Source organism: Solea senegalensis, linkage group LG10, assembly GCF_019176455.1.
Source record: "Solea senegalensis isolate Sse05_10M linkage group LG10, IFAPA_SoseM_1, whole genome shotgun sequence".
NCBI classification, from domain to species: Eukaryota; Metazoa; Chordata; class Actinopteri; order Pleuronectiformes; family Soleidae; genus Solea; species Solea senegalensis.
In genome coordinates this window covers 5,302,827-5,315,877 of record NC_058030.1, presented here as the reverse complement: position 1 = coordinate 5,315,877, position 13,051 = coordinate 5,302,827, and the positions used below count along the sequence as shown (strand labels likewise).

At 40.8% G+C, this 13,051-nt stretch overlaps 1 protein-coding gene across 2 annotated transcripts in view; it reads right to left on the bottom strand.

Annotated features, from left to right (window-relative positions):
• Positions 1 to 3,550: 3,550 nt before the first annotated feature.
• The window catches only part of LOC122776356 (guanine nucleotide-binding protein G(o) subunit alpha), an 86,736-nt gene continuing 77,235 nt past the window's right edge, over positions 3,551 to 13,051 (bottom strand). Inside the window, exons 7-8 of one of the 2 annotated variants that reach the window (XM_044036847.1) lie at positions 7,251 to 7,404; positions 3,551 to 3,813 (exon numbers count right to left, since the gene is read on the bottom strand). In XM_044036847.1, the coding sequence (XP_043892782.1) occupies positions 3,626 to 3,813; positions 7,251 to 7,404 (342 nt within the window). In that variant the 3' untranslated portion in view covers positions 3,551 to 3,625. Of the gene's footprint in view, positions 3,814 to 7,250; positions 7,405 to 12,078; positions 12,540 to 13,051 lie in introns of those variants that run through there. The other variant, XM_044036849.1, reaches the window with a different exon arrangement.

The window sequence follows — 13,051 nt, the reverse complement described above, 5'->3', positions numbered from 1 at the left end:
CCACATTGCTCCCCCTACAGTTTTGGAGGACATATTTGTCTGACACCACCATATCCTCTTTATCCTCACTGCTGACACTCCCCCTCTCTTCTCCTCTCCAGAGCCAAACGTGCAATTAGAGAGTTTATCTCTCACAAATACTTACAAAAATGCCAGGTCAGCATCTGTCCTGCATGCTTCACAGTCTCGGCACACACAGTCACTTCCTGTTGTGATGACCCTCCCTTGTTAGTGGAAGTGCTTTGTTTGCTGGCCGTCTTCTGTGTCGTCAAGGTGACGAGCCACACCTGGACCACGACGCTACATGGGTTTAAGAAGTCTTCTTTCCTCCATTCATCTCTGTCACAGCAGCTGTCGGTTTGTTTTTTTGATTTCTGTAAATAAACTATTATTTTTGGACTAGACCTCGTCTCCTCTCCCAGTTTAGTTGCAGCTTTTTCGCTTGCTCTGCCATGACGAACATCTAAAATAATGCTAGCACTGATCTTATAGCCGTTACTTGTACTTGTATGTGTGTGTGTAGCACTGTGAAGGAACTTATGCCTCTCGTGAGATCTGAAACTTAGGGGAAGTGGAGGCGGCGCACAATCTCCCGCACAACAAGACATTCAACCATCACAGTGACTCTGCAGATGTTAAATTAGGCTAAGAATCCTGCATAGCTATGCTTTAAAGCTGCTGTAAAAACATGGCGGTCTAAGGTACCCACAAACACCAACTCACTTTTCTTATGACCACCAAACATTACACAGTGAGGTCTCGGTGAACCTGAGATCATTACATTTGAAACATTAGCAGTCCAAAAACATGCAGATTTTGCAGGGATTACGACCCTCATGTGGAGGATAAAGTGGTAGAAGACGGATGGATTAATCCTGGATTGACGCTGAAAGAGAAACAAACACGTTGATACTGAACGACTCGGAGACCAGTAGATTTGTAGTCATGAAAACAGTGGCTTTTTAATGTAAACACTACATTCGATTGGTTTTTCCAGCACGGACATCCCACATGAAATAACAACCATTCACTAAAGAGGAGAAGAGGGAGAGAAAGAGGGAGAGAGAAAGAGAGAGAGAGAGAGAGGAAGCGGCACAGAAAAAAAAGCATTCACTGGGTAAAAAAAACAGAACATAAAGGAGGTGGATTAAAAAAATAATCATGAACAGGAACAGAATGCCATAAACAGGTATATCATGTTATTATACACAGCCATTTTCTTTTTCTTTTGTTAAAAACTAGAAATCAACAAGGCAAGAAAGAGTGGTTTAGATCGTCATGTGGATAAATAGACTGATGACGGGGGCAAACAGAGATGAGGAATGAGTCGATAACAGATTTCCAAATCTACTTATTGTGTGTATTATGTGTGTGTGTGTGTGTGTGTGATGTGAGAACTGTGCTTTTCATTGTAGACCTGGAAGGTGTGTGTCAAACTGAAAAGAGAGAGACAGAGAAGAAGAAGAAGAAGAAGGAGGAGGAGAAGAAGAAGAAGAAAGGAGCATGACTTTATACAGCATTGATGTGTGAACATGCGGCGTCCCCCTAACTAACAAACGCAGCCAAAAACGTGCTCTTCCCTCGGATAAAAAGAAAAGAATGGTTTATCCCCAGAAATAATAAAAAATAGATATTGTTGTTGTATTATATTTAATTGTTCTGAGTCAGGCTAAAGTGAGGACATGGTTCTAATGCAGGGAAACAAACAGGCATGACGGTTCAAAAGGAGAGAAGAGGGCGGGGCCAAAAGGTCAACACATTTTTTAAAAGGGACATAAAAAGAAGAAAAAAACAAAGTTCATGATCAGCATCATCGTCGTCCTGGTTTTCATTAGGAATTGTAATAACAATGACTTTTTCAACTTAAAATCCCCGCATGTCACTATCTCCCAATATCTACTCTCCGTCTTTCACATGACGTTTTTAACCCACTGTAACTAACTCTTATTATTATTATTTTTATTGTTATTGTTATTATTATTTTTCTTCTCTAAAATTTGAACCCGTCCCCTCCACTTCAGGAACCGGTCGCCTCCTCTCTTGTCGGGGTTTGCTGCTATTGTTTCTTTCTTTTTTTTTACCTTTTTTATACATATATGTTTTGCCATTTTTATTAAAATTGTTGTTTTGTAAATCGTTGTCTGAACAGTATCGACGTCAAGCTTCTTTTTTTTTTGCTTTTTTTTCAAACTGGTCTCTTTGTACAAAGGCTTTAGGATCTCATGCTATCTGTGTCAGAGGGTAAGGGGGAGGAGGAAGAAGAGGAAGAGGAGGAGGAGGAGGAGGAGGAGGAGGGTGGGAGTGGGAGGGGTTTTCACCCACAAAATCTGGGTGTCATGCGAAAAAAAAAACAAGGCCAAAACGGAGAAGATGGACGGATGAGAGAAAGAAAAAAAGAGAGGCAATCGATCAATAAATAAATGAATAAATTAATCAGTCCTTTGTCAAACTGAGGGGGAGTTTCCTTACATGGAGGACGTTAGTGGGTCTAACGGGTTATAACGGTGAGGAAAGGTAGAGTTAGAACGTGGTGTACTTGCTTCTAAAAGCGTAGCTATCTACAGAACAGTACCCGTGTTACATGGCACTGATTTTAGGACATTTAGCACATTTTTCCTATCGGCTTCCGAGCGTCAGCCATGACTGAAGGACGGCCAGTGGCTAAGGCCGGGCGTGGGAAACAGGAAGCCTCACTTCCTGCCGATGAAAACCAAGTCTCAATAAAGAAAAAAAAGGGAATAAAACAATACAAGTTAATCCAAAAAATTAAAATATTTTGGCTAATGTAAACAAAATGAGCAGTGTCAGTTTCAGCAGGTCTCAAGAGGTGTTTTCTGAGGTTTTGGCTGACCTGCATTTTTTTTTTAATGTCTTTTTTTTTCTTTTTTCTTTTAGTGCTATCAACATTTTTCCGCAAAAACTAGTCATTACATAATCACTACTATAGCAAAAGAACAAACAGAAAGAAGGAAACAGCACACGTACATGTGCTAAAGGTGAGGCAAAACAAAGAGACGTGAATAAAAATCAGTGTACGGACCGACACTCATGTAATAAATATACACACGATCGACAAAAAAAAAAAATCAAAACCAAAAAGTCATATTCATAGTTATGGTGGAAAAACAAAAGGTACAAGTTTACCAAACGAAAGACAACGATAGAGAGAGAGAGGAAGAGAAAGAGAGAAAGAGAAAAATGGAGGCTTTCATCGACTTTGTTCAAGAAGTTTTCAAGGCTGCAGGGTCTCAGGATTTTTTCTACTAAAACTCGGCAGCAGCAGGCCAAAGAACATCAGGAGGAGGAGAGAGAACAAAAGAGACGAGAACTAAAAACATTATATATATATATTTATATATACGTATGCCTATTTTTTTTTTTTAAATTATCCTCATTATTAATATGTACCTAGTTGCATTTTTTTTCTTTCTTTTTTTTCTTTAAATAATCAGCTGAATCGTCATCATCATCATCATCATTTCCACAGCAGTGTCAAAGGAACGGGAGCGAGGAGGGAGGGGCCAGGGGGGCAGGTAGGGGGCGGGTGAGAGGGTGGGGTTTTGGGAGGGGGTGGGGGGACAAAGGGGGAAGACATTACGGGCTGTGCGGGGGGCGGGGGGCGTGCTTAGTACAAGCCACACCCTCGGAGGTTGTTGGCAATGATGATGTCGGTCACGGCGTCAAACACCACCTGGATGTTTCCTGTATCCGTGGCGCAGGTCATGTGACAGTAGATTTCCTTGTTTGGGGAGCGATTCTTGCTCTCGAACTGTGCTTGGATGTAAGCTGCTGCGTCGTCGTAGGTGTTAGGTCCTAGAGACACAAACACACACAAACACACACACATTTGAAGTCACTGACAGAGGTCAGAGGTCACATAAAATACATAAATATGCTTGTTTTTCCTTTGGTTTTTGGTGTTGGGATGAAAAGAAAGTATATTCTGAAAATATTGTGGACGAAAACATCCTATTTTATTGAGGAAGCCTATACTTAATTGGCTAAAATCAGATTTTCAGTGAGTCCCTGCAGGAAGTTTCCATGGTATATTTCATGGTACGGTTTGGAATGGTACAGTCCTGGGTCAGGCTTGTGTTTTGACTGAGGACAGTACCATTACTTGTGGGCTGTGATGTTGTTCTGGTGCGATGACAACAAACAATGGTGAATTAAGTCTTTTTAACACTTAATGGCCAAGTTTGACTCTCTGTAATTGTTATTATTATTATAATATTATCACAGATATCTGTGACGTCACTCTTACTCCTCAAAACTAGTTTCAGATATCTGTAATTCAGTTTTAACTAGTCACAATGACACCACTTTTGCCATTCATGTGTATGGGCTTTGTCATTGTAGATATCTACAGGTTTAGTGTCAGACGGAGCAGGAAGTACTGAACTAATCATTTTAATGAACGGATTCTAATGATGCTGAGGAGATTTCGTGATCTCAATTCATTACTGTGACCTTAAAGGTCAAGCAAACTTGATGCACTCTTACATTATTTTTTTTGTCAAAATTATTGTTTGTATAAATAAATGTCTCCTTAATCTTTTATTTACTAATTGGGTAAATAAATGTAAAAAAATAAACTAGAGTCAAAAAGTACCAAAGGAGTCTGTACCTCATAAAAACCTGAACTATAACTTTAACGGGGACATGATGACGGCGTAATGGACTTCCTGTGATTATAAAGGCAGTTTATAAATGTGAAATGTAAGTAAAGCATGAGAGACAGAAATGAGGAGGCTGAGACTGTGTAGAGAAGACAGAAGACAGCTCCTGTCTTCTGTCCTCATGACTGACCAAGTGTGACCGTCCCTTGCTCTCTGACTCCCCGTCCCTTCTTTCTCTCTGCCATGGCGACACATCACCTCCCCTCCCCTGTGTCCAGCTCCTCTTTTCACATCCCAGTTTATCGTCATTTCCCTCTGCCTTCCTTGTCTATTGTCCTTTTTTTTTTAAACCCACTCAAGTACGTCTCTCCCCTTTTTCTTTTCGAAATCACTTTTATTTATAAATCCCGACTTCGCAAATCACAGTTTGCCTCAGTGGGTTTTGCAATCCGTTCAGTGAGCCATGTGACCTCAGCTGCAGTTATTCAAACATGTAGTTTATAGTTTATTCTGTTGTAATTCAAGACCGCCTCAGCGCTGATTTAAAGGCCGTCGGTTTAAATCTAACCGAGTGTAAATGCTGAGTCTGGATCGAGCAGTTTAATCAGTGTCCGCAGACATTTCACCACTGGGAATTAGGTTTAGAGAAGACAGATAGTCGTCATTCATACTTTAATTTGAACTAGTGCTGTTGTCCTCACATAGTATTTACTCAACATCATTCGTGGCCTGTCAAAAGCTCTTTTAATGCTCTTTCTTTTGTTTTTCCCCAAATTGGTTTATCTGCATGCCTGCCAAGAGTCTGCAGAGGATTGACTCCACTCCAGTGGCGGTTGCTGCTCTTTGAAAGAGAGGAAGCTCATTTCAGGCCCCAGTTATTGATGCATGAATTCTAGAACAAGAGAACGCCATAATTATGTAAAACTGAAATGCTATAATAGTGTTTTTATTTACAGCGCATGAATGAAAACGGTCTAAAAAATGAAAATGGACTGAGACAGAAAAGGCTCCGCTGTCGCCCAGCGTCCGCGCCCTCCCACTGTTCCACTGACTCCCAGAGAAGCTGAGCTTCCCTGGAAGTGACGTATTTGCTGCATTTGTACAATCACCGTCGAGTTCACCTCAGTGAAAAACTCCTCTCCTGTGTCGTCCCATAGAGAACAATTGCAGCTGTGCTTTAAGTGGTTTTAATGCGGAGGCTGCTACGGGAATACGAACATCGCGTAAGCCGATGCGTCATCCACGATTAACGGCAGATTCTGAACATGTTTAGCATTGTAATGTAAATACAACACAGTACATACATATTTTACTTTGACATTTTAGAAGCTGCGCTTGCCTTGCTGTCTTAGAGAAATCCCCACTGCTTCACTCTTATGTGTCTCTAAAGAAATATGAAGCTACCATTAAGAGCCAGCTAGCTTAGATGGAAAACTTAAACATCTTAAAAGCACGTACTCACCACTGCCTGTTATAAAGCCGTGACGGTTGGCGACTTGTCGCGCTGCACACACTCATTTTTGTTTCTAAGCCTATTTTAAGTCTGCTCCCATCATATCTATGAAAAATCAAGTTTGTATGGTTTTTTTATGGTCTTATTTGTTTTATTCTCACTTTGGCAACACCCTCTGGAACTCAGTCCCTCTGGCTTTTCACCAGGCACCAACAATGTTGAAGTGACACTTGTTCCTGCAGGCTTTTGCCACCTGATTGTTTATTGTTCTATTTTTTTCCTACTTACTGTTCCTGTACAGCGACTCAGACATTTAAGTTATTATTATGAGTATCATTAGTCAGAACTGAACGTGGTAAACACACGTTTATGTTTGCTGCTCTCTGTGAATGGAACACTCTGCAAAATGACCTAAAGCTAAAGGAGCTGGTCTCACTGAACACTTTTAAAGGGCGACTGAACGACTTGGAGCCACAAACTTCTACTCATTTTAACTTGTTTTCATGTCACTTAGCCTACATTTGTTGAGCACTTCTACTTTTGATGTATTTACTGTCTATTTCTTTCTTTCTTTCTTTCTTTCTTTCTTATATGTATGGCACAGTTGGTGCTGTTTAAATGTTGTTGTCTGTAACTTTGACCAGGACACTCTCCACCTGGCTGTATCCTGGTTCAAATTAAGTTGTGATAACGTAACATCTTAATATTAAACTGTACAAGGGCAAATAGGTCGCAAAAGGTGAAAGTCAACATTTAAAGGTCCTGTGTGTAAGAATTAGTGACATCTAATGGTGAGACTGCAGATTCTAACAAAGGACATATCAACATGTTTTTTTCAGTTTTTTAACACTTTTTAACAATTGTTGAGTTTCACATGTCGAAAAACTGGTTGTTTTCCATTTAATCCAGATGAACTCAGTCAACACTGGAACACAATCTGATGACTTTAAGGTCATGTGCTTCTCACGTTTGTCTGCTTGATCGCCCAGTTAACGACGCGTCAGCTGCTTTATCTGTAACCCCAATTCTGTTTCACCGCTTCATGGATTTTTTTGTGTTCCGTACAAAATCACATTCACTTGTCAGGTTTTCTTCCGTCAGCTTCCACGTCTCACCGCCATAACAACAAGTTCATAACGACTGCATTGTAAATGTAAGTAAAAATCAGTGTCTGTTACCCGTGTACTCGGGGAAGCAGATGCTGAGCGGAGACTTCTTGATCTTCTCCGCAAACAGATCCTTCTTGTTGAGGAAGAGGATGATGGAAGTGTCGATGAAGAACTTGTTGTTGCAGATGGAGTCGAACAGCATCAGAGACTCGTGCATGCGATTCTGCGACGGGGGAGGAAAAAAAGACAGAGATGGGGAAATATGAGGGGGAGATGGAAAGGTGGGATTAGATTAGATTAGAGGAACAGATGGAAGGAGGAGAGGGAGAAGAGAAAAGCAGGGCTGAGTTAAACATACATCCACTTTAAAGCTACAGTATAATGAAGTCCAATAAGAAGAGCTGACATAGTTCTCTCTCTCTACTTTAAACCTTAATATGACTGTGATGAGGGAAAGACTAAGGGGGAAAAAAGACATTAAGGACATTTACAGCAAAAATGTCTTTATTTCATCAAGTGTGTGAACATTGTGCGACGACAAAGATGCTGACCGGGGGTGGTGTTAAGAAATGCCTGTTCAGGAGAAAACACTTTCCAACATATTCAATAAATGTTTATTCACGAGGAAAAATACAATAAATGATCAGGCAGATACAGCACGTACATTTGAGGAAAAACATATGAAGTCAGCAAGAAGAAGCAGGAGCTCATTTAAAATCTATAAAAATCAGTGATTGTTTTAGTCACAACCAAAACAGACACACAGCCATAAACACTAAATAACCTGTGTGAGATGAGGTGTGAAGGATGACACCTTCCTTTTTTTAAATGTCTCTCCTTGTCAGGAAAAGACAAAGCTGCGATCGTAACGACGAAGCTCCCGCGGTGGAGCGCTGAATCAAACCGCCTCTGCGCCAATAAAAAAAAAAGGGGAGTTGTGTTTTCAGCGTTTTCCATCCCGGCGGAGCTGCCATAATTAGTGGACCCACAAAAGTTTGACTCTGCTGAACGCTGACTTGCAAATCGTTTGGAAGATTGATGAATCGCCGTGACAACGCTGCCCATGCTGAGCCAAGATGGAGGAAGCTGTCATATCGTACTTTATTTCTTTTACATCAAAGCTGAAAAAAACCCGACACGCACTCACGACCCGGCTCGTTCTCTCTGGGGATTCCCGGTTTCCTCACACAGCCCAAAAACATGCGGCGGTCAATTGAACGCTGGAAACTGACCAGAGGTGTGAATGTGACTGGTGACCTGTCCAGGGCGTGGGAATGGCTCCTGTGACCCGTGACCCTCATGTGCAGGATAAAGCAATAAACACCAGATGGATGAAAAAAGCTGATGTTTCAAAACCATAAAACATATGTCCCGTGAATGTCTACATGGACACAGATAATCCTAATTGGAATACAAACGCTTCACGTAACCACATAATCTGGTCCAATTCAGCCAAAATTTTACTCCCAATTGAGAGCGGTGGTTTCTGATCATGACATCCTTGTTTGGGTTAACACGCCTACGTAAACTTGACATATTTTCCACTTGCTGGAAATGGATAAAAGAACACTTAAACAGTGACTATTTACAGATTAACAGGGAAGATTTAAGAAAATGTGATCATGTGTACAGACGTATACAGGGAGCTCATTATTTAATGTGCATGTTGGCAGTTAATTCAAGATTGGGGGGCTGTCACCTCTCATCCTACTGTCTCGCAATGTCTCGGGTCTGACTTTATGGCACCATGGACACACACAGACCATCGCCAGGTACCGACTATACGAACAAGGCAGTGATAGCGTTATTCTAGACGTAGAAGCAGAGAAAACTGTTGTCGGAAGAAGCGAATAAGAGGAAACGACATGAGGGGCCAAACAACAAACAACACTTTTTCTGAATGGCGAGAACTGAAGAAACACAGAAGCATACAAAATGGATGCCAGCCACCACCACTTGTGTTTAAGAGGGGAAGTGATGAAAAGTGGTCAACAATGGATGGATGTGTACTCCTAAACTGCAGGGGGCGCTCTGTGGAGGACCAGGCTTGCAAAGTTCCACTGTAAATTGATGCTCACAATGTGATGGATCGACTTAAAACCAAATTCAACAGTGTTTGCTATACCTTCAATACTATATTGAAATATAATGAGTTTTTTCCCCACATGTAATTTCCTTAAGTGTCTGTTTACAGTCATCTCCTTTCTAATGCAGTAACGCATGTTCCATACGGTCTCCTGTCTGTGCTATGGCCTGATTTTAACACAGACATGAAAGACTGAGCTCTGACACTCAAACACTGAGCTGCCATCTCCACCACGAGGGGAAATAAATCACCTGATTGTGAACTGGACCTTGTTAACTTAGTGTGGATGGAAATTTCACCGGCAGCGTCGACTGCTGGCTGCTCTTTGGACATAAAGGGCATATTGATATTTGTTTATTATTTTAACGGTGACAGCAGTGTCTTCTTTAGTGTTCTTGCATGCATTACCTATGTTTATATACAGTATAAGGGCTGCAAACGACGATTTGATTATTAATCTTTTATTTTGATAATCGATTCATTGGTTTGAATGTTTTCAACTTTTTAAATGTGATTATTTTCTGTTCTTTTTGTTCCATATAACAAAGTCATCTTTAAAACAAACTAATTTTGGTCTGTGGACAAAACATGACCTTCAATAACATCATCATTTCCTGGTTTGGTAAACACCGATCAACACTTTTCAACATTTTCTGACATATAACATTTTATTTTGTAGAGCCAAAAACTCAATTAACCAGAAATGAATCCACAGATTCATCGATTGCAGAGACTAATATGTCCTGCATTCATCCACAAATCATATTGTGCTACATGAAAATCTTGTGCTGCAACAGTGGAGGGACATGATTCCACTAAAGTACCAAAGTTCACAGATTTCCTTTGCTATTTTGTCATGAAAAGACAAACGTGCTTTTAATGTTTTTTTTGGCCTTCGCTTCTGGAGAAATGTATGACATTAAAATCCTGCCTTTCTGACATCAATAACCACTTAACATGTAGCGTGTAGACAAAAGGCAGAATGAGAAAATGATCTCCAGAATAAGAACCCAAGACACATCTCTTTGGCTGGATAATGGTGGTTTTGGCAGTGAGCGTTTGTGACATTTTCAAGTCCCAGTGGTGCTTTTTGTGTCGTCAGTGTGTGTGTGTGTGTGTGTGTGTGTGTGTCTGGGGCCTGTCTGTGTGGAAAGGGTAGACAGGTTGCCTCCTGGGTAATTAATCCACAGATACTGACTCCACCCCAACACCCATGTGCTGGTGTTGTGTCGTACACACACACACAACAAACAAACAACCTCAGGTATCTCTTCTGTCCCTAATGAGGAAATGTTGGCACAGACGAGGAGAGGAAGAGCTGACAACATCATCATCATCATCATCATCATCATCGTCAATGTGTGCTTTCAAGAAGGAAAGTCACAGATTGGAGGAGAGGGACGGAGACGCACGCCCTCGTCCTCTGAGTGTGGAGCGATAAACGCTTTGCTCATAAATAAATGAAGATGCTCTCTTAACTCTTTGTGTGACGAGACGGCTGTTAACAAACACACTCACTTCAGGAAATGCAACAACGTCCCACAGACAAACACAGCTATATGTATGTATATACATATACATATATACATATACATATATATATATATATACACATACTGTATATATATAATATAGAGTGCAGCTCTGCATGGTCGACCCACCTCCATACATGAAGCTCATTTAGCAAAAATGTGACACAACAGTCACAAGGTTGACATCACCTGTCAAAGCTCACTGCCGGCTTATTAGGACACAGTGGTGGACAATAGGTGTAGTAACACTGTTTGGCATGATAAAATAGATGTGGCCCCTGGACTCTTTAAAACCATTGAAGCATTATCTGGTAGTTGTTTTTTGTTGTTGTTTGTTTTCTAGTCAAATTATAGCAATATAAAAGGCTGGAAAATAATCAATCGTAAGAAATATGACCGGGGGTGATGAAGGCTGACGGTAGCCTCGTTTGCTTAATTCAAATCAAATTTCCCCAGAGTGACCACTGGCATCCAAGGCTAAAACAAATGGGACTTTAAGTGAAAACACACTTCTGCTGTACTTCTACTGTTGCGAACAACAACGTCTCCTTGTGTCAAACCACTGCAAGGCATTTGGCAAACATTCACTGAATAACAGTCAGGTCAAGATAAAAGTCAAACAGCAGTCAATGAAATCATGTATTATCAGGTTTGTAACAACTGCATCAAACACCAACATGGTGCTGTATGACGACAAGGATTTAACTAAACCAGTGAAAACCAGCTCTTTGTAATGACGTTGTTGCAGGAAGCGGCTGTAGATGTTCGCGGTGAATCATTTCTGACTGCTGCTTTATACTGACATTGTGGGAGATCGGTCGCCTTTGTTTTCTCTACAGAGCCATGTTGTTTCCACAGAATTTAATGCACCGACACCTTGTATTTCTACTCGCAGTGACAGAGGCCACCGATGTTATACGGCCTTGATTTAAAAGCCAATGCGCAATTTCAAATGAAAATGGGACTCGTGTTCAGTTAACTCTCATGGATAAAACCATCTGCTCCCAAAGCTCTTCAGCGTGAGTGACGCTTTGTTTTAATGAGGACATGACGTGAAATTAATCATGAGACTTGTTATTCTTTTAATCCAGGAGCTAAAAGGGCAACACACTGTTTAATATCAATACATAAATATAGTAATGTAAACACAGTAAAAAAAAGGAATAAGAAATAATAATAAAAAAATAAACATTACAGTATGCTAACTTCAAACATGGCAAAAAAAAAGGAGTTTTATCCGAAACAAGGCCAGAAAATGTGACGTTGAACTTGTACGTTATGAACAAACAGTTTAAAGTCTGCAGAAGTGGGTGTTAAGTAAACTTGACTATGATTTATGCATATTGGTAACGTGTATCTATGACATATGCACACATAAATGAAATAAAAGAAAACAAATATTGAAGTGAGTCAAACACATTACAGTTAAATGTGGAGTTTGCTTCTAAAGGGACTGACACATGAAAACTATACAAATACATGAGCTGATGACGACATCATGAACACCTACATTAGACTGAAACACACACACTGACGTGTAACACCGTCACGATCAGTACAGGCCGCAGCCCTGCAGGTTTAAAGATATGATAACATCAGTAATGGCGTCAAAGACAAACTGGATGTTGTTGGTGTCTGTGGCGCAGGTCACGTGGGGATAGACGGTCTTGTTGATTGACTTGTTCTTGCTCTCGTACGCAGACCTGATATAGGCCACTCCCTCCGTGTAGCTGTTGGGACCTGAGGAGACAGATGACATGCAGTGGGAATTAGGCGAAGGCTGAAACGCGGCGTCAGTGGAGTGTAACTCATTTTCTGTATCAGCAGGAGTTTCTCTTATTTGTCTGAAAACATGACCTTTGGATTTGTGGCTCAGCACACTTTCTGCTGAGGTGGACGACTCTGTGCTCACTGCCAGCTTCATAGAGTACGACACGCGGACAACTTTACGGAGGCGATGATGTAGACTTAAATGGAATTCCACACGAGGACTAAACATCCATCCATATTTGGGTCTTATTTCAGCAAAATTGTGATAATTCAATTTTCAAATTATAATAGGAAACTGGAAACCTGTGCCGTGCATTTCATTTTTCAAAGTATCCGAGTTTTGGGAAATTAAAAGACAATACAGATTTTTCCATGTCGGTAAAAGGCAATATCTGGTGTCACTGACATCTATGTGACAGCAGCACAACAGTTTGTCTCTCTCTGCTTCACTTCAGAGCGAGCGCTGTAAAATGGATGAAGAG